Source organism: Solea senegalensis, linkage group LG18, assembly GCF_019176455.1.
Source record: "Solea senegalensis isolate Sse05_10M linkage group LG18, IFAPA_SoseM_1, whole genome shotgun sequence".
Classification (NCBI taxonomy): Eukaryota; Metazoa; Chordata; class Actinopteri; order Pleuronectiformes; family Soleidae; genus Solea; species Solea senegalensis.
The window spans coordinates 11,316,828-11,344,246 of NC_058041.1; the positions used below are offsets into that span (position 1 = coordinate 11,316,828).

General features: G+C 41.4%; 1 protein-coding gene across 1 annotated transcript in view; it reads left to right on the plus strand.

Moving 5' to 3' along the window:
* The first annotated feature begins 550 nt into the window (after nucleotides 1–550).
* Nucleotides 551–27,419, plus strand: part of chst15 (carbohydrate (N-acetylgalactosamine 4-sulfate 6-O) sulfotransferase 15) — a 32,492-nt gene continuing 5,623 nt past the window's right edge. The window contains exons 1-4 of the mRNA XM_044013586.1: nucleotides 551–808; nucleotides 19,940–20,482; nucleotides 21,879–22,215; nucleotides 25,811–25,954. Coding sequence (XP_043869521.1) covers nucleotides 20,042–20,482; nucleotides 21,879–22,215; nucleotides 25,811–25,954 — 922 coding nt within the window. The 5' untranslated portion in view covers nucleotides 551–808; nucleotides 19,940–20,041. The remainder of the gene's footprint in view (nucleotides 809–19,939; nucleotides 20,483–21,878; nucleotides 22,216–25,810; nucleotides 25,955–27,419) is intronic.

The window sequence follows — 27,419 nt, forward strand, 5'->3', positions numbered from 1 at the left end:
TATACGAGGACCAAATTAACGCTGCACTCAAAAGGCTTTCGAAACCTTCCAAGGCAGAGCCTCCAATCTTCTTTGAAAGAGGCAGAGAAAAGTCTCAAAGGAAACAAAAATGTGATCCCTTCATATCACAATAATCTAATATTATCACAGTGGAATTGTTTTCTTTAGAAATTATGGACACAAGTCTTCCTTTGCGCTTGTTTGTTGTATAAATATTGCAATAAATAAAAATCCAAATGGACTTCTCTTACCGAGATAATGTTGTTTTGAGATGATGATTTTTGCTATAGGGTTTCATTCTGATCCACAAATTAAATTCCACTGGACTGATACATTATATCTCAAAATCTGAAGTAGAGGATTGAGTTATTATTATTATTATTATTATTATTATTATTATTAGAGTGAACTGGCCCTTTAAAGGTGTTTATTACCACTTAATTAGGGGGCATCATGGCTGTATATAAATAGCCTGTAGGCTCATATAGACAGACATCCTCACCCTCAACATTAGCGTCCAGAGAGAGAGGGGGGGGGAGAGAGAGAGAGTGTCTGACTCCCACTCGTCACATCGGGAGCTTGGGAGAGAGAAGCAGACGCTGTAACAGCTCCGAGTGCACAACTTAAACACATGTAAATCGGCAGCGGAGGAGAATCCAGAAGAAATCGTACTTACAACAGTGATAAATACACGGATTTACAAATGGCCACTGATCAGTGAGCGGCGACGGGGATGGAAACACGGTGAGAAGTTGCCGGATGCGGGTGGTCGTGCGAGCGCAGCCGGCACCGACAGTGAAAACTCGTGGTAGGTTTTTTTTTTTTAATTCTTGTATTTCCACGCGTTCCGTGTGTGATTTATCTCCACTGAAATATACACAATGTAATTTCTGAGCGTGCTTTATCATCATTATTATCATTATTTTTTTCATACTTCTCTTTATGGACAATCTCATAGTGACTGAGTGTCTGTCTGTGTCGCTGAAGTTCGTGCCCTCGGTGTGTGAAGCGAGTGGGCACAGAAATGGAAAAGTTTTTGTGTGATTTGACTGTGTGTGTGTGTGTGTGTGTGTGTGCGCGCGCGCGCTCTGGCTGTATAAAAGCGCAGACGCCGCCAACATAACGGACTCCTTTGAGCGGAGCTGCTGCCGCTGCCCGTGCACAGGATGAATGGCTCACTCTCTCATCCACAGCCCACGAGTTGACTCAGTTTTCCTCGCATGTAAGCGCGAGATGCGCTGTGTGCGCGTTTATAACAACGCACCGCTTGTGACGCCCCGCATCAAACACCACGTCCGTTATTATCGCAAATCTAAAGGATTGCATTTATTCTGAACGGTAACCAGATTATATGCGGGGTTGTTGGTTTTTTTTCCTTTGTGACTGCGCGTGGATGTCTGGCTTCCTCTCCTCCATGACATGAGCTGCGGTTGTTGGGGTTCTTGAACCGTGAGAGTCAAAACAAAAGGATCTCCTGCTGGCCAATAGGAGCAGGGGAAGCCTCGGAAGGGATGGAGTGGTCTTCTCTTCTCTTTGTCCTCTACCTGAGACACCACACATGACCCTGCTCGGACTGCCAGGGAAAAAAATAATCGGATTTATTTAGTATATTCTACAACACAGTATTAGGGCCAAATTAAAGAATTTAAAAATATTTTGAGAATAAAGTCATATTATGAGAATAAAGTCATATTATGAGAATAAAGTCACAATCTTTCGAGAATAAAGTCGTGCTATTATGAGAATAAAGTCGTAATCTTTCGAGAGAGAATAAAGTCGTACTATTGAGTCATAATCTTTCGAGAGAGAATAAAGTTGCAATCTTTCGAGAATAAAGTTGTAATTTTTCAAGAATAAAGTCATATTATGAGAATAAAGTCGCAATCTTTCGAGAATGTCGTAATCCTTCGAGAATAACGTCGTAATATTATGAGAATTAAGTCATAATCTTTCGAGAATAATGTTGTACCATTATGAGAATAAAGTTGTAATCTTTCGAGAATAAAGTCGTACTATTATGAGTCGTAATATTTGAGAGAGAATAAAGTGGTAATCTTTGGAGAATAAAGTTGTAATTTTTCAAGAAAAAAGTCATAATCTTTGGAGAGTAAAGACGTAATCTTTTGAAAATAAAGTCAAGCAAAAGGTCAGATGATCAGCTGCAAACCTGGGTCAAAATGAAGAAGCATGGAGCATTTTGTGAAGTTACATTATGATTTGGGCTCCACAAATAAAGGAAAACTTTATAATAATATTTTTGGCTTATGAGCACCACATTATCTTGAGCATCAGGACTTGATTGTGCAAGAAACTGAATCAAAAAGACTTGTGTCTGTGAACTGGGGGAGGAAACAGCTGGTTGTGGTCAAACATTACAAATTTATTCTAAATATTAAATATTTTTGGCCCTAATAATGTGTCGTAATATTCACATTTGATTCAAATTGCTTAGTGAAAGTGTGAACAAGGAGGGGAAACAAATGAGATTTGAAGGTGATTAAAATGGGATTCAAATGACATTTTCACATGCATCGAGCTGCTACATTGGATTTAAAAAACACCCCCAAAAAACTCACTTTTCAGTCGATACACAACAACATCAAAACTGGCCAGTTGTCACTCATGTTGCAGAGAAGTGTGATAACTACAGCACATCAGAAAAAGTAAAATCTTCTGAGTTGCTGAGTTTTCCTCGAGAGATGGATAGGTTTTACACTGAGAATTGACAAGGCGGGTGTTTGGAGGCTTTTCATCCGTCTGTGCTTGACAGCTGAGCCACAAATGTGTGAACGTTTACCTTGTTGCCAACGCAACGTATGCAGGTGGGTTGGTTATGATTTACTGTAGTTGCACGGGCTGCTTCTATGATGCCAATCGATGATGACCGTGCCCATAAAGGCGAAAAGCTATGACCGTTCTCAGAAACATCACATTTATCTAGATTGGCACTACATCTACAACCTCATACTAAAGTGACATGAAAATTATTTATAAATCAGAATTGGTGATTGGATTTTTTGTGGCCACACGAAAAAAAAATCAGATCTGAGTCAAATCTGATTACTTCTGTCTTGTAATCTGAACATAGCTAATTAGATATTGGTTTGTTCAGTAGCTGTGACTCCTAAAGTCCCTGCAGCTCACACATACTACATCCCTATTCACGTCCTAAACACTTTACATTAGAAACATTCCACAATACAGACTCTGCTGCATCCCAACACGTAAACATCTGCAGCTGCTGAAACAAGGACCTGGGCTGACAGGTTTGGGATAATCGCTGAGACGTGGCCATCGGGGTGAAATCACTCTAACCTCCCAGTCCTATCTCCTCTTCACATTCAACTTGAATAAGTCAATGTGTCAACAGAGCAATACGATGCCTTTTAATTACATGTACCCGAGTTTTCAAAGCTGAAGCAGGGATGGCTCTGAGCTTAATATAATAGATCTTAATATCACAACAATGAGCATCCACCAATGCCAATATTAGCCTTTGTGCTGATGCATTTACCACCTGCGTGGCACACATGTTACATGACATGACATTACATGCTTTTATCCAAAGCGACTTACAATAAGTTCAACATTTGGGTACAAACAAGAGCTAGAAGTAAGTAAGTGCTTCAAGTAAGCCAAACTATAAAGTGCTGGTCATAAGTGCGATGTACAAGTAAGCGCTTGCTTTTTGTTTTTGTCGTGAATTTAATTGTTTTTATGCATTTTTATCATTACAAAAAATACAATAATATATAATTACATTAACCCTTCTGTGCCGACAGGAAATGACATGTGTACTTCTCATTACTGTAACTCCTGGACTGTTTGTGATATCTCAAAAATTCAAAAACTGGCGATCTGTCCAGGGTGTGACCTCGCCTTTTGCTCCATGTCAGCTGTGATTGGAGGATAAAGTAATAGAAGATGGATGGATGGATGGATACCAGAAAGCAGAGAAATAGAGCCTTGCGGCCATATACGTACTCGTCATTACAGTAGAACCTCAAGACTTCTGCAGCAGGACCGTCCAATCACATTCACAAGATTCACCAGCGCGCCACGCGTTTGTGACGTCAGTTTCTCAGTACCGTGATTCTTTAACGGTTGAATAACTGCCCGATATCTAAAGTGAAAGTAATCTTGGAAAAAGGGGCAGAAGAACTCACTCATTTATGAGGATTTATGACAATTCTACAGCCATAAATTCAGGCAGCCTGATTATCATGATGGTCATAAGAGGGTTAATCAAACCATTAAAATAACATCTGAACCTGCACCTAACCAACCTAACCCTGCACTGTGTCTCTGTCGCTCTGTATGAACCTGGCCTGTACCACCACACTGGCCGTCTTGGAAGGATCTGCCTCCCTCCTTTGTTTACATAATGGTATGATCCTTGTTGGGATGTTGGAGCGGAGCGGCAGAAGATTCGGCTTCTCGTTCACTACAAAGCTCGCTCACGAACGACACATCACCATCGGACTGAGAGCGAGTATCAGATCGGATTATCCCAGTAGTGAAGCGGTGGTGGGGCTTTTGTCAGGAGTTAAATTAAATCAGTGGGAAATTATTCACAATATATTTAACTATTTGAAAAGAAAATTACAGCTGGGAAAAAAAAAGAAAAAAAGATTATCTGCGGCTGTTTAAGAGCACAAAATGATTTATATGGTTCTGCATGCACACACTGTGTCTGTGTGCTGGCTTAGTGTAGCTGTTTGCTTGCAAGTTGACAGAGAGCGTGTGTGGGAAGCTGAGATGTAGGTGTCATTTAAGTGGCGGGGATCCTCTTTCTCACTGCGATATATTATTATGCAGCGAGTGGGACGGATGATTAGAATGATTTAAATGCCACAACTGGGTGTAGTGTACACAGCCCCTCTCGCACACATGCCGCCGCGTTTGAGCTCACATCATCTCCCCCCATCGTAGCGACTGAGGCACTTTGATGGATCACTCCGTCGTAGATAGGTGGAGCTGTAATATTTCCGGCTGATTGTGCTTGATTTAGATGCAGCATTAACTCGGTTCTTTACAGACGCCTGATTAAGCATTAATTTAAAGGAACTTAAAGTGCATCAACAATGAATCACGCTGACACACATCGTTGAATCTGCACACAAACACAAGAGTGCATGCAGAAAGAGGCTGAACTCTGAAGGATTTTTCAAGCAGAGACTGATTGCGTGTAAGTGTTCGCTGTTCGCAGGAAGTGCCGCTTTTTCATCATTGGTTTTTATGTGCGATTCCACTGATAAGGTCTCAGTTTGTCAAGCAGCTGCAGATTCTCAGTTGTTGCAACACAGGCAAAGGAGATAATGGCTATGTTGAAATCTTTGTTGGAAATTTCTCCAGGGAAGGCTTTTCACTTTAAACGCTATTTTCTCTCCTACTTTATCACGAAGACTGGGGAGAACTTTTGGCAGCGAGCAAACACAGGCCTGTTGGCCTTTTCAGATTCATGGATTTAAGTTCATTAAACACCACCAGTGACAAAAAAACACATTCCCATGTTTGGGCAACTGTTGAACCACAGACTGGATTAGTGCCAGTTCAAATGAAACAAGATTGGCTGTGTTTATTTTCAGGGGAGGAAGGCTTCTGAGAATCAGCTGGTATTATTTGACCATCTTTGTTCCCGTGTTAGATCAGTGTAATTTGCAAGCGCATGCACAGTGCTCATTGTGCGTGAGAGTGGAAGATTAGGACTTTCGTTTGAATTGTTCTTGCCATCATGTACTTAATGTCACGGATCTCACCACAGTATTTATTTCCAGAAAAGGAGTTCAGCATCTTTTATTAATCTCCGTAAATCTTAAGAAAACATACTGATTTGCATCGAGAATTTATTTTCCTGAATTATAATTGGTCAGAATTAACTAAAAATACACAAGCGGTGATAAACATTGTGCAACTCGACCTGACTCTCTGCCAGCTGTCCCAGACATGTCTGTCTGGGACATTCTGCACCAAACAGAGCAACTGACTCTCCCATATCCCCGGCGTCTCACCCCCACAACAAAACTCTTGACCAGTTATTTAGACAACCCGCGTTCCTTCCTCCCAGTGACTTACAGACTCTGGCTCTGCTCTGATAACTCTGACACATTTTTTCTCCTTCTTTGGGATTCATCTCCGTCTTCAGCCCCGAGAGCCTGAAGCAGCAGTCTGTGTTTCTCAAATGAAGCATGTGACCTCTCTGTCAGGGGTCTTTTATTTTAGTCACTGCAGCAGGAAGCACAGTGTCGAGTGTGCATCGGGGGCCACTGCGTGTGCAGCCTGCCGGGGCTCCTCTGGGCCACAGGGCTCACAGGCCGTCCATATGGACCCTCGACACAGCACAGGCAACATTTGCACAAGACAAGGTCAGGTCACATTCCAAAAAGCATGTCCCCCTTTTGTATCTTGAGAGTCCATTGAGAAGAGACTACTACCTACTACATGTTGATGCTATAACAAACAATAAATTCTGTTGTAAATGGGAATAATTGTCAGATAGAAGAACTATTCCTTGGCTGCAATGTGCAACGTTTGTTGCCGGTTGTGTTTATATTCTCAAGAAGTGTTTATCCCTTCAAATAAGGGTTTGGGTTGTTTTTTTTCAAGAAGTTGAATTCACATGTGAAACTTTTCATGGGTTCTTCTTTGTGCTTTCAGTCATACTCCGACCTATTTGAAGCCATCTCGCAAGAGTCACGTGCAGCCGTTAGGTTTAATCGGCAATGTGTGAACTCGGTTGACAATGGTTTGAATTCAACAGACCTTCGTTTCGATTTAAAAGTCACACGCTACACAGTTAGTCAAATAGAAAACCCAGCTTTGAAAGCGTGCCGTTTAATTTGCTGTTTTTCTCCAGTAAACTGCACACTTTACGTCTCTCATCGTAATGTTTCCGATTGTTTTTTGCGTCCATATAAACAAACCAGCCGGTCAGCTGCCATTTTGTCCTGCATCTCTATTCAAAAAGTCTGAGGCTATTCAGCAGCCTACGAAAGCATGGCAGCCCTGGAAGATGCCATCTTTTAGCTTCGCGCCTGTCATCACTCACCCCAATCATTTTAATATTTCATAGACACATTGCCGTTTCTTTTGTTTTTTTTGCGCAGCTCACATCTGAACGACAGCACACTCCACGTTTGAAGTGAGTGATCTATAGAGAGGACGGTATATGTCTGCTTCACTGCGACGCAGGAGTGTGGGGAAACTCCACTGCAGGACTTTGAAAATAACAGGGAGACCAGTGATAGATGGATCCTCCAATGAAGTTATGGTATATATTCCTGATAGGAGTGGTGGATCACCGCGTAGGATTTATGTGGTTGTGGAGGAGCAAGCACTCCTGCAGATGCCGTCTGTCTGAGGCAGTGGTCTGAGGCTATTTATCCCCGAGATTAATGACCGTCTCTTGATAAAGTCTACATGGCAACAGACATTAATCTGCTTTATCTTGTGAATGACTTGCAAAGTTTCCTTCTCTCTATTGTTATTGCCTCTTGTAAACAAAAGGGAGTCATTTTAGCAGCATGCTGTAATGGAGACGTTTTGTAAAATTACAATTCAATATGCAACTGTCCCACGCGGCTACAGTGAGAAGCCATCACACAGGGGAAAAACAACAGATTCACACATAGACATTTTAGGGTCTTTGTTGAAAGAACAAAAGGTTTTTCATGAGCATGTGAGATTTTTTTGCCAGTAACACGAGAGCCTGTGTGTGTGTGTGTGTGTGTGTGTAATGTGCACATCATGCTGGGACTTTGAGGTGATGAGTAAGAAGGTAAATCTGGCATCACAGAGTTGCTGTGTGCCGCTGCCGCTGCCAAGTTGAGGGTCATTGCTTGTATTAATGACATGCGGCGTGCAAACTGGCTTTTATTTCCCTCACCATCTGCACCCAGTTGTGGCAAATAGATGGTGAACGAGAACAACCTCCTCATGCAGCGCACTCATTTAATCATTTATGGCAATTTATGGTGTGGCGGTGCGGGTTTCAGTTTATTTTTTAAGCAGAGAGCACTGCACGTGTACAATGACGTGCATAACCCTTGTGAATCTCTTGATGATGTTGTTGAAATTAAGTGAAACTGTAAGGTTTATTTTTGCACTTCGCTGAATTTCCCTAACATTTACTTACAGAGCTGATTGGTTAAAGCAGAGATTTTCAGACTATGTGGTATGCATGCCCAGGGGGGCTGTGGCAGATATGAAGGGGGGGGGTGTGAGGTGAAAGGCAATTAAGATCCTTTAAACCATTAACCCTCTCGTTCCACAATGTGTGTCAACATTCATACTCCTCCAGAGTCATGCCTCAGTGGCGCTGATGCTTTCTGAACGCATACCTCTTGTTTTTTCAATAACATATAATGTCCACTGACAGACTTTTAGAGAGTAAAAAAAAAAAAAGTGTTCTCACAGCAGTTGTTGCTCGCACAACAAACTCTTTATTACCACCATCAGTGTAATCCAGTGATAGTTGACTGCACATCCATGGGTACGCTGGGATTTAAAGCTGCTACAGTTAATGCTGTAAGAGGCAGGATCACTGGGAAAAACTGTTGACTGTTGCGTTTTATCTCCAGTTCTTAAATACTAATGTGTTTGATTGAGGCTCTCTGTTCCGAGCTCCTCTCGCCAAATAAACACGGACAGACGCACACGCTTCACATGCAACAGATGAACTGAGGCAACGTCTCCATCTCTGGAAACACACCCTATGATACTGATAGATACACATTTTATTGTATTCTTGTTGCTATTTTCTTTTCTTTTTTTTGTAGGTAGCATAGTCAGCTGTTGCTAATGCTAAGTACAACAGCCAATAGGAGCACTGTCTCTCTCTGAACTATCCTGTGATTGGTCAAAGTCTCTCACCACAAACCAGATTTCCCAAAGTAGGGAAACAAAGCCCACAAACGACACAAATATGTTGGCTACCAGAGCTTTTGTTAGAGTCTTGTTTCCCATAAGGATTCTCTAACCAACCAAGTTGTAGTAAATCAATATGATTTTATCAATTCATTTCATTGTACGTAAATAAGAGGCCGTTTTGCTTAAAAATTTTTCCAAAAAGGAAGATGGAACAAAGGTAATTGTGTGCCCGTAAAGATTCAGACAACAGAAACAACTCTTTTTCACATGAATTTGCAGAGAAACCTCTCAAAACAAATAAAGACAGAGAGCAAACCGTATCACATGGTTTAGAAACGTTTACAAATACAAAGTGTTGTGTTATTGTGTATTACTGGAAAATAATCAGAATTCTGTATGTGAGCACTTAAACTTAAAATCTATATTTACACTGTGCGATGGACGCTTTCATGTGCTGCGTTGGAGTCCTTTAGCTATTATTTTAGGTTAGGTTCACAGAAAGACCCAGTATTAGTGGTTGTGTGCAACTCTAGTATCTGCCTTCCAGATGTCACTCTGGTGGTGCCTCGGCGTGGACCCGAGAGGGTCCACAATTACTCCTCTTACAGGAGCAACTTGCAGTGTCACTATTCTGGATGCCCAACAAACCACTGAGGAGCGACTGATGTTTCACACAGTTTTGCATCTCATCGCGGAACCGCAGACAATTTCTGTTACGCTGTCTTCTGAATAATTTAAGTGCATGCGTGGTTAAGGTTGCGATTGAAGTGCAAGCAGCAGAAGTGGCAGCAGCAGCAGCCCCGAGGATCATTCAACCCGAACAACAACTCCAGTAACAACTCGCATGCATTCGCCACTTAGCCGTACGTCTATTCCAGTTCAAAGGTCAACATCGAGTTCCGTTTATCTGTCAGCCTTGAAATCTCCAACCAGTGCATTAGACCCATCTACAGGGCTGCTTATATTGTTCAGGCCTTTTGGCAGTAAAGAGAGACACTCCAACCTGCATGGCCAAGTCTTCAATGAAACTTGTAGAGATGTTATTTTTGCCACGTCACATTTTGTGGGTTAATCCCCGAGAAGTTAATTTGGAGCTGGAGTTTGGTAAATCTGCGCAGACAGCCGCTGCCACGGTGAACCTTCTGGTGAACTAGGGACATTTTCCACAAGACAAGATAGATGTGTTGTTTTAGTTCGAAACACCTCAGCATTTCCCTCCGTTTATCAAGAAGTGGTCAAGCAAGTCGAATTGTGATTAAACCTTTTTTTTTTTGCAAAGCATCTTAAACAAGACAGGTATATTATTGTAATTTCTGCCAAACATGTCACTCTAATTATGGTGAAGTAATCCCTTGCGACATATTGGCAGTCTTAAAAATTAAGATACCGTGCATTTAATCCTCCGTATTAAGGGGAGACTTCTTTATCCTGAGTCTTATTTGGGGGACATTAACCTGTCTGCCTGTGTGTGTGTGTGTGTGTGTGTGTGTTAAGCCTGGACAGTTTGTCCAAGCCTTCATTATTGTGGAGTCACATGTAAAATATAGCAAGGGAGAAGACAAAGCACAACATCTTATACATAAAAAATCCAGAGGCCAGGTTAATATTATGGATCCTCTGGGTCTGTGTCCATCAGGCTCACTCTCAAGTGGTAAGCACTAAGCCGACCGACTTGCCGGTCATCTGTGTGGGTCAGTTCACACATTTTCACAGCAGTCACAGGCTCACATTCAATCCACGTGGTTCAGCACAGTCACAGATAAAACTCCCGACTGTTAACTAGGTGTGAAAGACCTCTGCACAGGATTACTGCACATCTCCTGCAGAACAGTACGGAGGCAAAGCTGTTCTGGAAACATCAAAGCCTCCAGAGCCTCAACTCATTATCTCACCTACAGAAGTCGCAGGTGGGAAAGCGTCGCCTTTAATAACTTTGCTTACTTCGTTTTTCGGCTCACTAAGTGGAGACGGCGCTTTCCTGGGTGCCAACCGTCTCATGAGAAAACATATCTGACTTTGCCAAGTCATTCCAGGAATTCTCACAACTGCGGGGGTTTGTGTACTTTGTTCAGACCAGAAACTTCACTTTCTTATGCCGATTTCTTTTAAAACACTCGCAGAGGTTGATTTTTTTGCAGCTCCTAACTGGAGCTACTTGCGAAAAGCGTTTAAAATGGAGCCGACACTTTGCTCCATCTTTCGTTGGCTGATGACTAACACGTTTATTTGATTGAAAGAACGTTTAATTCAGGCTTCATTAAACAAATGAGTGCCTCACAGTCTCCTTACTTGATGGTCCAATGAATCTGAGGGGATTGCAGCTTCGAGTCGGCATCACCCTCTTCGCCTGTCCAGCGAGACAACTACGGGGATATAAATAAAATTCCTCTTTGGTGAGAACAATGCTCCATGACAAATCCCAAGGCTCCTATTCTTCAGTAGTGATAAATGAAGCACTTTAAATCACTTTACACATCTCAGATCTCGCACACAATCTTTGTGGCGAGCCAAGTCGCGGTGACGCGTAGTATCTAATTTTATATAGTCACACAGTTGGCTGCTAACAAGCTGAAATGTGTTTGCTAATTGAGCTTAAGTGTGACAGATGGTAAACAACAAAGTTATGATTTAATTAAAGCTGCCAAACTGGAGCCACGGAATACTCAGTCACAATTACAGATTTATTTAACTACAGTGCTGTGAGGTGAATTCCTAACTTTCATTTCATCACTCGATAATGTTTTCTCCTGTGTGTTTTTTTTTACCCTTACTTTATACAGGTTAGATAAGTTGCATGGGTCCCTGGGAAATTCATTGGGTCCCCATACAGTGTCGCTCCTGTTTGAGATTTATATTTATGTACGGATGTTTTGTTGTGGTCGGGGAAGAATTGAAAAGATTTTGGTCATTTAAGTCCAAATTTGGCAACATCATAGTATATTCTCATCTTAAACAGTCCAATTAGTTTATAGTGACATTTTAAAGATGAAGAATTAGGTCCCTGGGACGCATGGACAGTGAGATAGATGTGTACCACCCACATCCCCGCTGATATGACGGTCAGGATATCAGAGAGGTAGAGATGGGCCAGTGTTATACCAACTGTCAACTCTGACTCAGCAGTTGCTCCCAAAATGTGGAACATATTGTGATGTGTCATGACAATAAATACCAAGAAAGAAATTTAACAAGAGGGTGAGGCAACAATCAACTGGAGAGATGACATTTTTTCAATGCCAAAACCAACATTTTCAGTTCCTTCTTACCATGAATATCTGTAACATTGCTTTGCAATTTCCTTGAATAATAATTTTTGTTTCATCTCAGCTCGAGTCACTCAGCCATTTAAGAAGCTGAAAAATCAAAGAAAGTAGAACAAATTCACATTTAAGAAGCTGAAAAAAATCAAAGAAAGTAGAAAAAAAATCCCATTTAAGTTGAAAAATCAAAGAAAGTAGAAAATATTCACATTGAATATGCTGAAGAAAGTAGAATTTGGAAGCCTTGCCACACAGATGCAAGATATATTATTAACAGTAGTTTGGCAAATGATAGCCAATAAATGCCTTGCAGTTGACTATATTTTTATACTGTCCAAACACACGATACATAATTGCTTTAAATGTTTTACTTCAAACCTTCAAAAGGTTTGTTTTATGCTCATAAAGAAGATTAACAGCACAATTAATAGCTTACTTCACACTCATTAATGAATTATCTCGCATTAATTGTGATAATTATTGACAGACTGTGTTGACTATTTTTACAGCAGCAACATTTTTGTCCGTCACACATTAACTTTTGTTTTTTTTGGAAGGGAACAAACATTCTGAGCTTCTCGTCTTTATTGGCTCTCATTATAGTCCCATCGAGTGTTTTGCAAAAATATCCAGTGTATTTATACGTCGCACAGATGTGCCATCGAGTGAGACTTTAGTCGCGGTTTACCGACTTAAAATGCAGAGCGATTCCAGAAGACGGAGAACGGGGTTTGTTTACAAACATGTCCCACAAATCTCCACAGCAGTGGGAAACAGTGTCGATGGAAAAGTACATGTATGCTGCAATAGTGTCTTAAATAAGGGATAAATATAGTAAGTATACGAGTGGGGGTCACAAATACACTCTAATTGCAAATGTCATGGTTTTTTCCCCCATGAGCTCACAGGCATTCCACTGCATGCATCCGTTTACATTCCCGTTGGATTAATTACAACTGCCTCCCCCTGTGGGGGACACATTGGTCTGCTTTTTATCCAAAAGATCACTTGTAGAGAGACTGCCTGTCAGATTTTGTTAAGAGAGAGGAGTTGAGCAGGAGCAGGTGTCGGTTTGTGGGGCAAACGAAAAAGGCCTTTGTCCAAAGGAAGACGAAGTTTAACTAAAAGCAGGGGGGGTGTACATTCCTGTATTGCATTTTGATGTGTATCTAGTAGGGATGTAACGATTACCGGTATGACGATAAAACGCGGTAAGTACTACCGTTTCAAATTTTAATTATCGTTAAAATCGTGATTGATTACTGCAACTGATTACCGAATAACTCAGTGATACTGCTCGTTTCCTGGAGAAGCAGCAGCGCCTGAACGGCACTTGCTCAGAAGCACACGCGCAGTTTCCACTGTCTGTCCTGTGACAACGCGGCTAAAGCTACCTGCACCCCAGTAAAAAAACAAGATCAGAAGTCTGGGCATATTTTGTATTTTTAAAGGATGTTGACAGTAAAATAATTGAAGACAATCAACCCTTGTGCAATGCAAAAAAACTCCGCGCTTCCAATTAGATGAGCCATCAAAGACGACGTGGAGATGCAAAAATGGACGTGACGTGATCACTGTTGGAAAGAAACCGAGCAGCAGGAAAAGCACACTCAAAGATGTCTCCAGAATCATTTGAAGTAATTGGGGGTATTAAGTTAGATAACAAGTAACAGACACATCCCATTAAAGTTCACACTGATAAATTATTCATTCACACAAGTCGTCCTTGATTTTGTTAAGTTTCAGCTCTTCAAATAAAATTGCCATGGCTTAATTTGATGTAAAACGCTTGCATGGGCTCTTGTGTGAGAGAATGGGCTCATATCCCAGTTTAACTTTATTCTGCGATCTCTGTTCGCAATACTGCCTCTTCTACAGTCAACTGTTTAATAGGCGTCCATTTCCTCCCTACACTTTTAAATTACACCCTTACGTGAGCTTGTCAGGGGGGTTTCAGAGTGCTTGCTCTTCTCGCTCTGTTGCTACAAACAGAAAGTTTTAGGGAGCAACATTTCAATCTGCATACAGTGTGCATCGTATTTATTCTTAACTGATAAAAGCTCTGGTAATAAGCAGATCTTTTTTTTTTGAAGATATAAAATGGTTACAGTCTTAAAGGTGACATAGAATGCTTGTATCACACATATATGTTAGTTATGGAGGTCTACTTACATATATGAACTTGTTTTCATGGTTAAAAAACTCCTAATCGCTGCAAACGAGCCGATCAAAATATCTCCTCACTGACGCTCTCGTCAGCCGCACTGTTTCAGACCAAAACCACACCCCCAGAACGTGGACTGTGTTGTGATTGGCCAGCCAACGAGAGCTTTCCCACTGTCCTGTGATTGGCCAGGTACCTGGAAGTGACGTAATAGATAGGCCAGCTCTCAGATACACAGCTCCCCCTCTGGCACGGTGGATGCTCTGCTACAACGAGAGTAGTTCTTCTTCTTCTGCGGTTGAACGTAAGCAACCGGATGTGCCCGGACTAGTGACGCACCAGGAGGCGCTACGGTGGTGAGAGGAGTAGTGAGGATTTCTGATGACGACATAAAATTAAGGAAGTGCCGATCCGCTTCGCAGAGCCCAAGAAAACAATACAACACTATTTTCTCAGCAGTGGCTGAACTGTTTGTTCTGAAACTTTAGGGTTTCATAAACGAGGTAATGACGCAGATACACACACACAAAGCGTTAATTGGAGCTTCCGGTCTATGTGGCCTTTAAGCTCCGACCTCAGTTGCGAGCGAAAATTAAAGTAATGAATAAAAGATAAGAAGGAAGAAAGTGCTGCTCTGGGACTGAGGCTGAGATCCCAGCTCAGCAACGGTTATGAACGCAGGTCAGAGGCCATGCATCGAGTGTCTCTAGGCTGTGTTGATAATTTGACCCGGCAGCACCTCGTTAAGGTCACGGTCAGGTCCTGAGATGAGATCCTGATCCTGACGGGGGGTGTGTGTGTGTGTGTGTGATGCGAGGGAATGTGATGAAGGAGCTCTCTCTCTGAGTAATATGATCCATGAATCCAGTAACTACTGATCCTCTCTCTTTCTTGCATGTGTTGTGATTTAGGCTCGGGGGTATATGGAATTAGATTGGATGTGGCTGATATGACAGGAAGTGATATCACAGGTCATTTTGATTCGGCTTACTTTAACATCAGAGGGCTCTGTGGTAAACTCTAGACATGCAGCACAATGCAATCCTGTTTCCAGATGTTTCTCTTGTACTCCTTTGCTAGGATTAGAATTAGTTCATGACATTATTTGAAGGTTAAAATCCTTTCCTCTTGTCGCTTCAATGTAAACAGCAGTTGTCACTATTTTCCTGCACTGTGAAACAAATGATCAAATGACGATTTTGAAACAATTTATAAATCACCGTCTCTTCGGATGAATTCAAATTACACTTTAACAAACTAAAGAAACTGCTGCTTCACATTATCCTTAATATGCAGAGGCAAGTTTTCTTAGTGTTCTCATGAGCATGTGATTTTCTTTTATTTCATGAAAAGGATCAAATAGAACGAGGCGGACTGAACACAGTCCTTTCAGTGGGCTCTGGTATGCGCAGCTTGAAATCAGATCACTCTTGTTTTTGACTGACTTCTTCATTAAAAATGGTTTCAGCTGTGCTCTAAACTGAAACGCCTGCTGCAGTAGTTGCTTGTAACGCACGTACCGTTCTGTCAAACCGCATCTCCACATCAATATTTGTCATTTACAAAGACAAACAACTTCAATTATTGAAATATGAATGAGCGTCATATCCACATGGAAGATGCCCTGGTAAATTAAAATAGCCTTCAAAGTGAGGCGGCAGTGTCCGTGTCATCAGCTCTACATATCACCAGCCCTCTTCAGCCAATCATAAGGCTGCCACAGTGTCACATGTCAGGCTGATTTCATGGCTGCAGCTCCCCGGCAGTGGCCCCATGATGAACTTTAATTACTGTGAGTGGCTTGGTGGGAAAACATTTTTCTCCGGCTGACACAGCAGTGACACCCCCTTTGTTTTTCTCCCTCTCTCCCTCTCTCTCTCTCGCTCTCTCTGACGGCTTCTGTCATGCTCCTCTTGCCCTGAGAGAACTTCCTGTGTTGTTTCTGGACGTCAACCACAATCCACTTCCTGGCTTTTGGCGACATTAAGAGGTCACTGACTGAAGGGAGGACGAGCAGATGGTTTCTCAGAAGTAAACATACAGCACAGACATTGCATGTTTACAGCCCTTTGGCTTGTTTTGGCTTTTACAGTCAGCTCATTAGCCGTTTGTGGAAAATAAGCCATGATGGGAAACTGCTCGAGTCGGCAGGCAGTACTGATATTCTGCTTACACTGAGTCATTAGCAGTTTGCTCTATTTTTCATGCATTTGCTTATTTGCTTTAGAGGATCCATAAATGGTCCTAAAGGAGAAATGCTCTTAGAACACTCAGTGGATGGGCTTGTTTCTGAATGACAAACGGCACCTTCAGAATGACAGTGAGTGGCTGAAATCAAGTCTTTGAGAGTCGGCTGAGAACACTCCTGGGCAGCTGCACACAAAAGCTCTGAGGATAGAATGTACGGCTTCATTCTCAAGGTCTCTCAAGTCTCTTCATCCCGTGGTTTTTCAGTCCACCCTGTCATTTTGTGCTCATCTTTTATATTCTCCTCCTGTCTCTGACTGAAGCAAAAGTACCAAGCTTGCTTTTGTCTCTTTTCACCAACAAGGCAGGCTAAAGCAGCAGATTATGCTTTGCGTCTTCCACATCGCACATGCTAATCTGTTTTATTTATTTACCACAGTCACTGATTAAAAAAAACACAAACATATTTGCAGGAAAAAATCTAAAATGTTTCTGGCAATATCAGGAGGCAACAGTATTATATTAGTTTATACACCTGCACAATAAATCAGGGATAATCCCTTGTTTACCTTTGATTATGTTGTTTATCAGTAGTATTAAGGCACTTTTCCACTACACAGTTACAGCATGACTCGGCTCTGCGTGGCTCAACACTACTCCTTTTATAGTACCTCGTACTTTTTAAGTACCTGCTCTGGCGAGGCTCCAAGCTGATACGAAATGTGACGTCGTCAGGCTGCATCTTTTCATCTTTTTTTGGGTCCAAGGAACACAGACCGTTTATAAGACGACCCCCAAACACTGAATTCAAGCCACAGTAGACTCTGAAGACAGAGGAGCTTGGTGGTGCAAGCATCATGATATGAGGATGTTTCTCTTACTATAGTGTTGGGCCTATTTATCGCATACCAGGGAACATGGATCAGTTTGCATTATATCAAAATACTTGAAGGGGTCATGTTGCCTTATGCTGAAGAGGAGATGGGTTTCTCAACAAGACATGGACCCCAAACACACCAGTAAGCGAGCAGCATCTTGGTTCCAGACCAACAAAATTAAAGTTATGGAGCGACCAGCCCAATCCCCGCAAAAAATTTTATGATTTAGAATATAATGTGCAGTGTTTTCAATGCATGGAAATAAAAACTATTTTTAAAGATAGTTATATAGGATTTTGTGCTTTTAGCTGCTACTATTTTGAACACAACTGTACATGTGTTACTAGAGGCTTTACATGTTTCTTGAAATGACGCATGATTGCTGAGCAACAATTAATGTTCGAGCCAGGGAAATACATGTGAGCAATATCCATCTACAGTGAGGAGAAATGTTAAATCCACACTTTCTATTCACCGTTAAAGCTTTGAAGGTTTATCAGCTAAAAAGGTGGATGACGCAATCCTGTGTCCTCTTTGTCCAATGCCCCGCAGCCATATTTCTCCTCCAGTAATGCCATTTCATCATGTTTGATGGACAGGAGCAACGTATTTGCTTTATGAACACAGTAGGAGTGTCAAGCTGCCAGTCACCCACTGCTATGGTTAGCCGATTGATTTAGTTGCCAGGTCCCTTGTGACGTTCCTCGTCAATGACACAAACCAGTTCTGCTCATCTCAATCTGGGCTAGTCTCTTTTTTTTGAAACCACTTCTCCATCCTTCCATCTTTAAATCGCATGCCCTCTTCTTCCTTCCCTCTATCTTAAATAGCCTTGAGCACAGGCAAGCACCCCAATGACAGCCTTGGTCAAGGACACAGACAGTCGATAAGTGCTAATGGCATGACGACTGCAGATGAGAGCAAACACTGGGCTTGTTACCAGAGTACGGCCCTGAAAATGTCAGTTTTAGTCCTTTGATTAGACAGTGCAGTGGCTCTGTGATGGAGAAGGACGTCAGATCTGCTGAGACTACTGTTAAAAGCAGTGTCATTTTAATGTCTCGCTTTTATTCTATGCATTTCTTAATGTATTTATGTGTAAAGCACTGAGTTGCCCTGTGTATAAATAGTGCTATACAAATGCACTCACCTTGCCTTACTGGCTAAAAGTGAAAACATAATATCTGACTGGGGTCTCAGCTTTCGTCATGAATCCTTTATATTCTCTTTAGCACTCTCATTTTCTCTGTCTGAAGTTGCAGCCAGACAAGCATCTTCAGGATTCAAAACTGGTGTTTTAGAACAAATCAGTGGCTGGGCTTAATGGGGCTGTAGCTGTGGTGTGATGCTGACGGCCCAGCTGGAAGAAAATGACACTGCTCGAGCTGAGCAGCTCTTCAGCTGACTCTTATCAGCTCTGCCAATACACAGTTGTCCAGTGTTTGTGTGCAATGGGTGGTGGGGCACAGACAAAATCAGTTGGTCTGAGGTGGAACATAAAGGCCATCTGAAGTCATTTCAGGTCACTTTTCCTATAGAACAGGTCTGGACCGTGTTCTTTTAAATAAATAATGATGTTATTGATCTAATTTAAGCCAGGATATTACATTTCATTGTCGCATCTGCGCATAAACCAGTTTTACATATGAAAGCCCCTTGTTTCATGACATTGTACAGAAAGTATAGAAAGAAGTCACCGTGCTACCGTGCTCCAAACACAAAGAGTAGCCCACCTCAAGGATAAACCCAGACGTCACCGCTGCTGGAGCATTATCATTTAAGGTCCCCAATTCTTCACCCTTTAGACACTGGCCTCTCTTTTATCTGCAGGCAGTGTGCGACTTCAGAGTGAGAAATACCATTTTCTGATAATATAATCCCTTCTTCGGTCTGAACCAGGTATCTCTCATGTTTGTGTCTCTCCCCAGGAGAGTCTGACATGCAGCCTCGTAGTTACTAGGCTGAATGCATCCCTCATCCTTATCACTCCCTCCATATTGTGACTCTGGCGAGCAGGGAGGATGGAAGATGGACTGTGAGGTTGGGGAGGGCGTTGCCGTCCTGTCTCATTAAAAAGAACAAGTAATTTAACCTTGCTGCATAATATGATTATTTTTTTGTCACATTAAAAACTGAATCAGCAGAGACTGTGGAAATAGTGACGTATGAAAGCATGTCGTCATTTCCAGGACAAGACGTTACTTGAGCTCATCTATATTCAGAGCGGCCACTGTTTTTCTCTTGCTATCAATTTATATTTGTTCAGCCTAAGGTTACATTGCAACAACTGCATAAACAGAGCCGTATAATGGTTGAACAGTTCGATAAAGGAGCATTACTATGTCATTAGAGACAATGTGGAGACATGCTCTGTAGGTGGAGGATTTACACTCAAAATGAAAAGAACAGCTCAGGCCTTGGTGACAAACTACTTCCCAAATGACACACATGCAAATGCAAGTCAGCATCTGAACAGGATGTGACTATGAAGCAGTCTTCTTCTTTCTCACAGCATTGCATAAAATCTAAGAATTGTGAGTCTTTTTTTTTTTTTTTGAAAGGTGGTTTGTCTTTCTTACCAGGAATGTGTGACAACCCATCATGTGGCATCACCGTGGCTGCCCCCTGCTCCATAACGTGTCCCTCTGAGCTGTGACACTTGGGGCTGACAGACTGCTGCCACAATGACACAGATGGACTACAAATACAGCCTGCTGGGCTCGGCCGTGGACGACTACCGCAAGCGGCCCCTGCTCCTGCAGGTGGAGGACGCGCCCATGAACCCGTTTGCGGTCATGGAGGTGAAACGGGATCTGCTGAGGAGCTGGACGACCCAAAGCTACTTCAGCAAGATCCGGCTTTACAGCTTCATCGTCGGACTTGTCGTCACATTCCTCATCATGACTTCATACCTTCTGACAGGAGACAAGAAGGGACTCTTCCTCACCCCGTCACCTTACCACTACAGCAGCCTGGTCAGCCCCGGCCCTTTTGCCTTTAACCTCTCCTCAGTCAAGGACTACGCACACATCAAGCTAGTGGTCAAGTCCATCACATCCAAGTTGGACTTTCACAGGAGTCGACAGATCCCAGATGTTAAGGCACTGGTTAACAGTGAGCCACATGTGAGTAGCCAAGAAACGCTGCATATGCATCTTAATTCTCATTTAATGTACTTAAGGACATCTTGCTGATGCCAATATTCAAGAGCTGCAACTAACCATTATTTTCTTGATTAATCTTTGGTCCATAAAATATCACAAAACCTGAAAAAATGTTGATCGGTGTTTCTCAAACCTGGAAATGATGATGTCCTATAATGTCTTTTATAATATCTCTATAATTTTTTTGTTATCCAGAGCATCGGAAATTTTGTTTTAATCATGAAAAAAGCTTCAAACCGATTAATCGATAATCAAAACAATTGTCGATTAATTTAGTAATCCATTAATCATTTCAGCTCTACAATATTTCAAAAATGTAATGTCTTATCAGATGAATTAAGTCATGACTACTTCAGTGTTTAAGTGAACTTTATCTCCATTTCTTATCATACAGCAGCATGATAATAGCTCTCTCTTAACTGACAATCACAGACATGTCGTATGCTGTAAATGAATGTGCAGTGAACAGGGGATTCAAATCTGTATTCCCGTCTATACACACCGTCTACATATGGTTCAATACGGCCCAGACTGCAGCTTCTAATTTAATTTATAAAATGATAAAGCTGCTCTGAAAGACCATTTCATAGACGGCTGTATTTTCTTTACGGTTAAAGTCATTGTCTTTCTTCAAAGACAGACGCACACACACACACCTTGTGGGTTTCTCTCAGTGACTGTCCCACATCAAAGTCTGGTTCAATTAACTGTTAACCCAAGTGTGAATGGCTTGTGCCAGAGACCAATTTCTTATTGAACCAGCTAATGAACAGAAGAGTGTGACCACATATCTGTGTGTGGGTTTAACACCGTTCGTCTTAAGCTGTGTCGTACAGTGAGATAGAAAGTCATAGTCACATGGTACTTTGTGGTCTTTTAGCATTAAAAAACCCCAACAGTAATATGCCTCAGAAATATTTAACTTTGGGTTTGACACTCAGGTAACACATAAAACGTGTATATCATCTTGTGGTAATTAAAGCACAGCAAATTAAGTCCTTAGAACACTGGAGAAGTTTGGAAACACAATTTTAAAACATTCAGTTATCGTTTTAATATTTTTATGAATGTGGGTTTTGTTTTCTTGGCATTGACAGACTTTTTTCATCACCATCGGTTGACCTCTAATTTTGAGCATGTGCACTTATTAACCAATTTAGTCTACTCCTGTAGAGACGTTTGCGCCCTTGTACACACTTGACATGAACTTCAAAGTCACACCAATGGTTCACTGCACCTGCAAAACCTCTCGCTGTAAAGTATCATTGCAATGACAAGACGTCACCTTGGATTTTAATTTAATTTGTTAGTTTTATGGTTTTTCGTTTGACGCAGCTGTCTTTGTTTGCCCACACAGATGTTTTCCGTCATCCCCCACAAATTCCTTCCTGGTGTCAAGAACCCTTGTTGGTATGAGGAATACACGGAGAATATCACTTTGGACCCATACAGGGCTAACTTGTACGGACGCTACACGAGGCGCTTCCGGGCCGAGTTTCTGCAATTGAGAATCACTTTCAGAGAGCACTTGTTGCACCGCAATGGGAAACTCTACCGCATGCGGTGCCTTCCTTACTTCTATATCATTGGCCAACCAAAGTGTGGCACAACAGACCTGTACGCCAGACTGAGTCTGCACCCGGATATTTTTACCACATTTAAAGAGCCGCACTGGTGGACCCGCAAGAGGTTTGGTGAGTAGAGACGACTATAATTTACTGTGGTAAAAGACCTCTAGGCTGGTATACAATAATGAGAGCCCAAGGGTATTGAAAGTGTGAGATGTGACCTTCGACAGCATGTCATTTTGGCAGAGCCATACCTCAGTGAGCTTCAGGATAAGCACTAAGCGACACACATCGGAGAGGGTGTCGTCCTCAAAAGCCGGCCTCGTCTCTTTTCCAAGCATAATTAAATCTCCTGTATTTTTTACCCTTTTATCATTTGTATCAATTGTAGTGTTAAATTGGGTGAAAGGTCCTGAAGGTACTGACTAACAAGATTTTCGACATAAAAGGACAAGAAGCTGTAACCACACTACAGCTGCATATGTGGGACAGATAAAGTCACACTGATATTTAATCTCCCAACGCAATTAATGGAGACATTAATATTCAGGAGCCACCTTGAGCTCAAGCTTACAAACAGTGTTCCTACGCGAGAGTTTTTACCCTACATTTATCACTCTAATGTTTATCTCTGTGGTTATCATCACTTGGAAAGAACATGCGATACAGCCTCTTCACACGCTTGTAACCCACATGTGTGGGTGTGCCGTTTCCTACTTGCTTACTAAACATTAATGTTGCACAGGTTCCTTATGACACGTCCACAAAAGACAAATTGCCCCTGTCAGATTGTACTTTTTTTGCATTTTATACAGCTTTCTTTTTCACTCTTTGCAAACATTTAAAAAATAAAAGGAACTGAGATTTGGTCAAGACAGGAAAATTATTTTATGTTGCATATTTCATAAATTGTCGGAGCTACAGTATATTTCCATTTCTCCACCCCAAATTTGCCACTTTTGACATTAGCATTATCAACAACCACTTCATCTCAGTGTAGATTTTCTTAAGAAAACAAAAAAAAACAATTTGCAATTACAATCTACTTTTACAATGCTGGCTTGTACCTGTTGGCTTTTGCTGTGATTCTTTGAACAGGTGGCACTATGCAATTTCCCCACACAAAGGAATAAACCCTTGAGAAGTAGAAGCTGCCTGACATCTGGTTCTATGATGGTCCTGTCATTAAAAAGTCTGAATGCCATTGTGCATTTCCGTTCACCATGTGTATCTGTGGCGTTAAAAGAACGACCACATCACTCCAGATGGGACTGAAAACCATGTGAAATCTGGAAGCGAGCCTGAATTTGCCCAGAATGAACTCAAAAAGGCGTACTATACACGCTTGAGCCTTACTTAACTTGCAAGACTGCCGTCAGAAAAAACCACAATGCAATTTGAGTCTATTAATATGTCAAAGATTATTTAAATCAATAGTAGCTGAATGACATTTTCATAAATAGAAAACCATCCCTAAAACTGAAATACTGTTACTGAAACAGCCACTGAGGCTCATGAATAATCGAGAATGTTCAGCAGCTGAAGAGGCGGGGATAGAAAGCGTGAGACAGTGTGTGTGTGTGTGTGTGTATCATTATTGTGTGTCTGAATTTGTGAAGAGGTTATGGTAAAAAAAACAAACAAAAAAAAAACTTAAAGAGTGGCAGTTAAAGTAAAGAGCACCAATCTGCCTCGCCCTGACGTTTCTGTTTCAAGTCACCCAAGCGTCTGGAATCAAAAAGCAGATTAGATGATAATGACTGTAGTGATCTGTACGATGTTTTCATCAAGTGTGCAGATAAAATCATAATTTTCCAAAGCATCACTTTTGTGTAGAATGGAGACTCGGTTTCCATGCTGATGTCTCACTATGGACGAGTGCTGTTCTTATACACAGCAGCGACTCACACATTTAATTTTGCTGGTTGCAACCAAAGTTATAGCTCTGAAGTTCATCCAGCTGCTGACTAACTAATCCCACCGGAACTCACACACCTACTTGGTGGACAGACTGCATGCAAAGCCCATTTTAACGTGCAGTGTTTGGTTTGCGTTGATAATTTTTTTTGCACATCATAACACTGTGGCGTGTGGAGGATTTGTTTTTGGTTTTAATTTGTCCGCCACGGCACTCGCACTTAGAATATTCTGCAGTCGTGTGACGTCGCAAACCTGCACATGCATGCATCTCATGGACATGGGTCCCTCTCTGTTATTGCTCGCTGCAATTCCCCATGCTTTCAGCTTTGCCGTCACTTTCTTGCGTTCCCCTCAGGGCTGTACACTGGTGGTAATCAGCACTTTTTTTCTTAAGACATCCTTTGAGAACACTCTAAATTCCAACAGTCTTGTTTTGTACTTGTTGATTTCATTCCCCTGGAGTTTCCACCCCGACGATGTTGTGAAAAGGTAATTTGATGCTATCCGCGCTCCAACTTTCTTAGAGAAGAGTTTGAATCTCAAGCAGATGTTATAACCTACCCATCAAGAGACATTTCAAAACTGTGTGACACTTCATTCATATCAAAGGGATGATGCTGCAGGCTGGCTGTTTGGGGATTTCACCAGAGCTTTTAAAATCATAAATTCCTGCTCAACAGAGAAGGGTTTACTATTGCAACACCATCAAAGCATCACTGAATGATACAGATGCCCGAGTCTCCTCATTATCCTTATGCTGCATAGATCCTCCAAAGTCCTCCTACACTGAATCTCCACAACTGCCAAGTAAATTGTAATTATACTGTCAACTACATCAGCTTAGATGGGAAACACATTTTGTATTCTTAGATTTAAAGAATGAACTTGACATTGTCTCTTAATTGGAAACACTGGAAACTGAACAGATCCATTGTTGCCCTGCTGAACTGAACTTGGATTTTATTAGGTCATAAGGACGATGCAGAAACCCCTGACCGGAGTTGCAAGCCTGTGAATATTAAGGAGAGAGGTGGGCATGTAGGTATGCGTGACATTAGAAAATAACTAATAACCAATTATAGTATTACTTTGTCTAAAATCTGACTTTCAAAATAAATAATAAATAAATAAATTTGTAAACATGTTAGACTGACTGACGTTCTCAAACTAACACACCTAGATAATGTGATTGGGAGTCGAGCCGGCCTGGGTGCCCTGTGTATGCGCCACAGTTCACAATATTGTGACAATGGCTGCAAATTCAATTATGACCATTAATTGGTGTCATAATGTTGCGATACTATATCAGCTAAGGGGGCAGCCGCTGAATATCCTGTGGAAAGATTCTGCAAATATGGCTCAGGAATGTGACCACATGTGCCCTCAAACCACCGACGGTTTCCATGATTTATGATATACACATATACATATATATATATATATATATATATATATACACATATATATATATATATATATATACATATATATATATATATATATATATATATATATATACATATATATATATATATATATATATATATATATATATACATACATACATACATACATACATACATACATATATATATGTATATGTGTGTATATATATATATATATATATACATACATACATATATATATGCATATACATACATATATACATACATATATACATATATATATACACATATATATATATGTATGAAAAAATGTGATGACAATCCAAGGAAAAAAAATTCACATCTAAGTGTAGCCTACTGAGTGTGTCTATTATCTGTGTTCTTCCACCAACCAGGCATCACCCTTTCGAACGAGCGCTTCCGTGATCAATACCCAGTGGAGAGCTACCTGGACTTGTTCGATAAAGTTGCTGACCAAATCCAGGGCAAACCCATGGCAAACGCCAGTGGAAGGCCCAGCCATCCCAACATCATCACAGGTAGGCGTCATTACAGACTCAGTGGTAAACATTCTATGGTGACATTTGATAATAATTTGATTTAAATAGTGAAAAATTGGTGCCTTAGATTTCATCTGTCATTTCAATATGCCATATACAGTATATATTCAAACATTACATAATGGCAGATCCTAGTATAGAATGTCTCAGTATAAGCTTAAAGGGATGCCAATGAATGAACAGATCACAGCATGACTTAAAGAAATAGACCTTCCACAACCTCCCTCGTTGTCTTCAAGAGTAAGGTCAGACTTGAAGCATGAAAAGCAAAAGAAAGTTTTATCAAGCTCAGTCAGTCGCGCCAAGAAGGAAAGCGGCTGATGCGAAAGCGAGATTAGAGTGTTGCTTTAGTTAGCTCATCAGTGTGCATCTTGTCCATGAATAAAATATCACAGTCTCCTCTGTCATTGTTTTGGCCAAAGCCCAGAATGCTCTCTTGCATTTGCCACGAGTCCCTGCAGGCATGAGCATAGTGATGAGGCTGCAGTTTTGTAACAACCACACATGTCCTTAGGAAGACGTGCATATAGAACTAATGTTTAGCCCCTTGAAGAGAAACCTGATCATGGACCTGGACTTTGGAACAAAAAACAAGGCTCCAGTTTTTCCTACAGATCACCCACTTTCATTCACTGACCATCTCTATACAATATGTCCATTAGCCTCTTCTTTTTTTTATACAAAATTTCAATCAAAACACAGCTTTTCACTTAGCAGAACATAGGAGTGGCAGACATGTTAGTGGAAAGCTTAGCACAAAATGATGTTTGAGATGGCATGTAAAACACCATCCACCATCACGTCATTAGAAATCTCTTGGCAGATTTAGTTGCACATACATTTCCCCGTTCAGTGCAAACGATATTAATTACTCAGGCCATGCAACGGCGCTGTGATCAGGGTGCAGAACCCTGAGGCCTCATCAGGCTGCAGCCAATAGCGTCTGGTTCTACTGAGCCAACATTTACCGGGAACTTCACTTGTAATCTCGGCTCCAATATTACAAAGCTGCGAGTAAAGCAGCAGATAGCGAGGCTGAAGCAGAGTGCTGCTCGAGAGTGGCGGTGATTTATTTATTTTTTGAAAGAGCTGCCCTACAGAGAGATCTAACAGCTTAATAATACGGGACTTCCTTCTGCTTCACTTATCCACATGACTGAAGGGCCATAGAAAAGAATCATTGTTTTTGTGTGCCAGGACAGCAGTAATGTCCACAGTGGGTTGGAGAAGTTTTACAAACCTCCTTCCTCTATCTGCATATCCTGCTTCCAGTCCCTCTGCTTTCATCCATCTCTGTCTTTTCCCCGCTCATCCAAATGTGATCTGAAAGGACTGCTCAGCTGCAAAGAAGAACTGATTTAATTTCAACAATAGCCTTTTCACACTGGACTGAGTTGGTGCATTGAGTGCAGCTTAGCATGCTGCCCCGTTTTGTCTCCCTCTT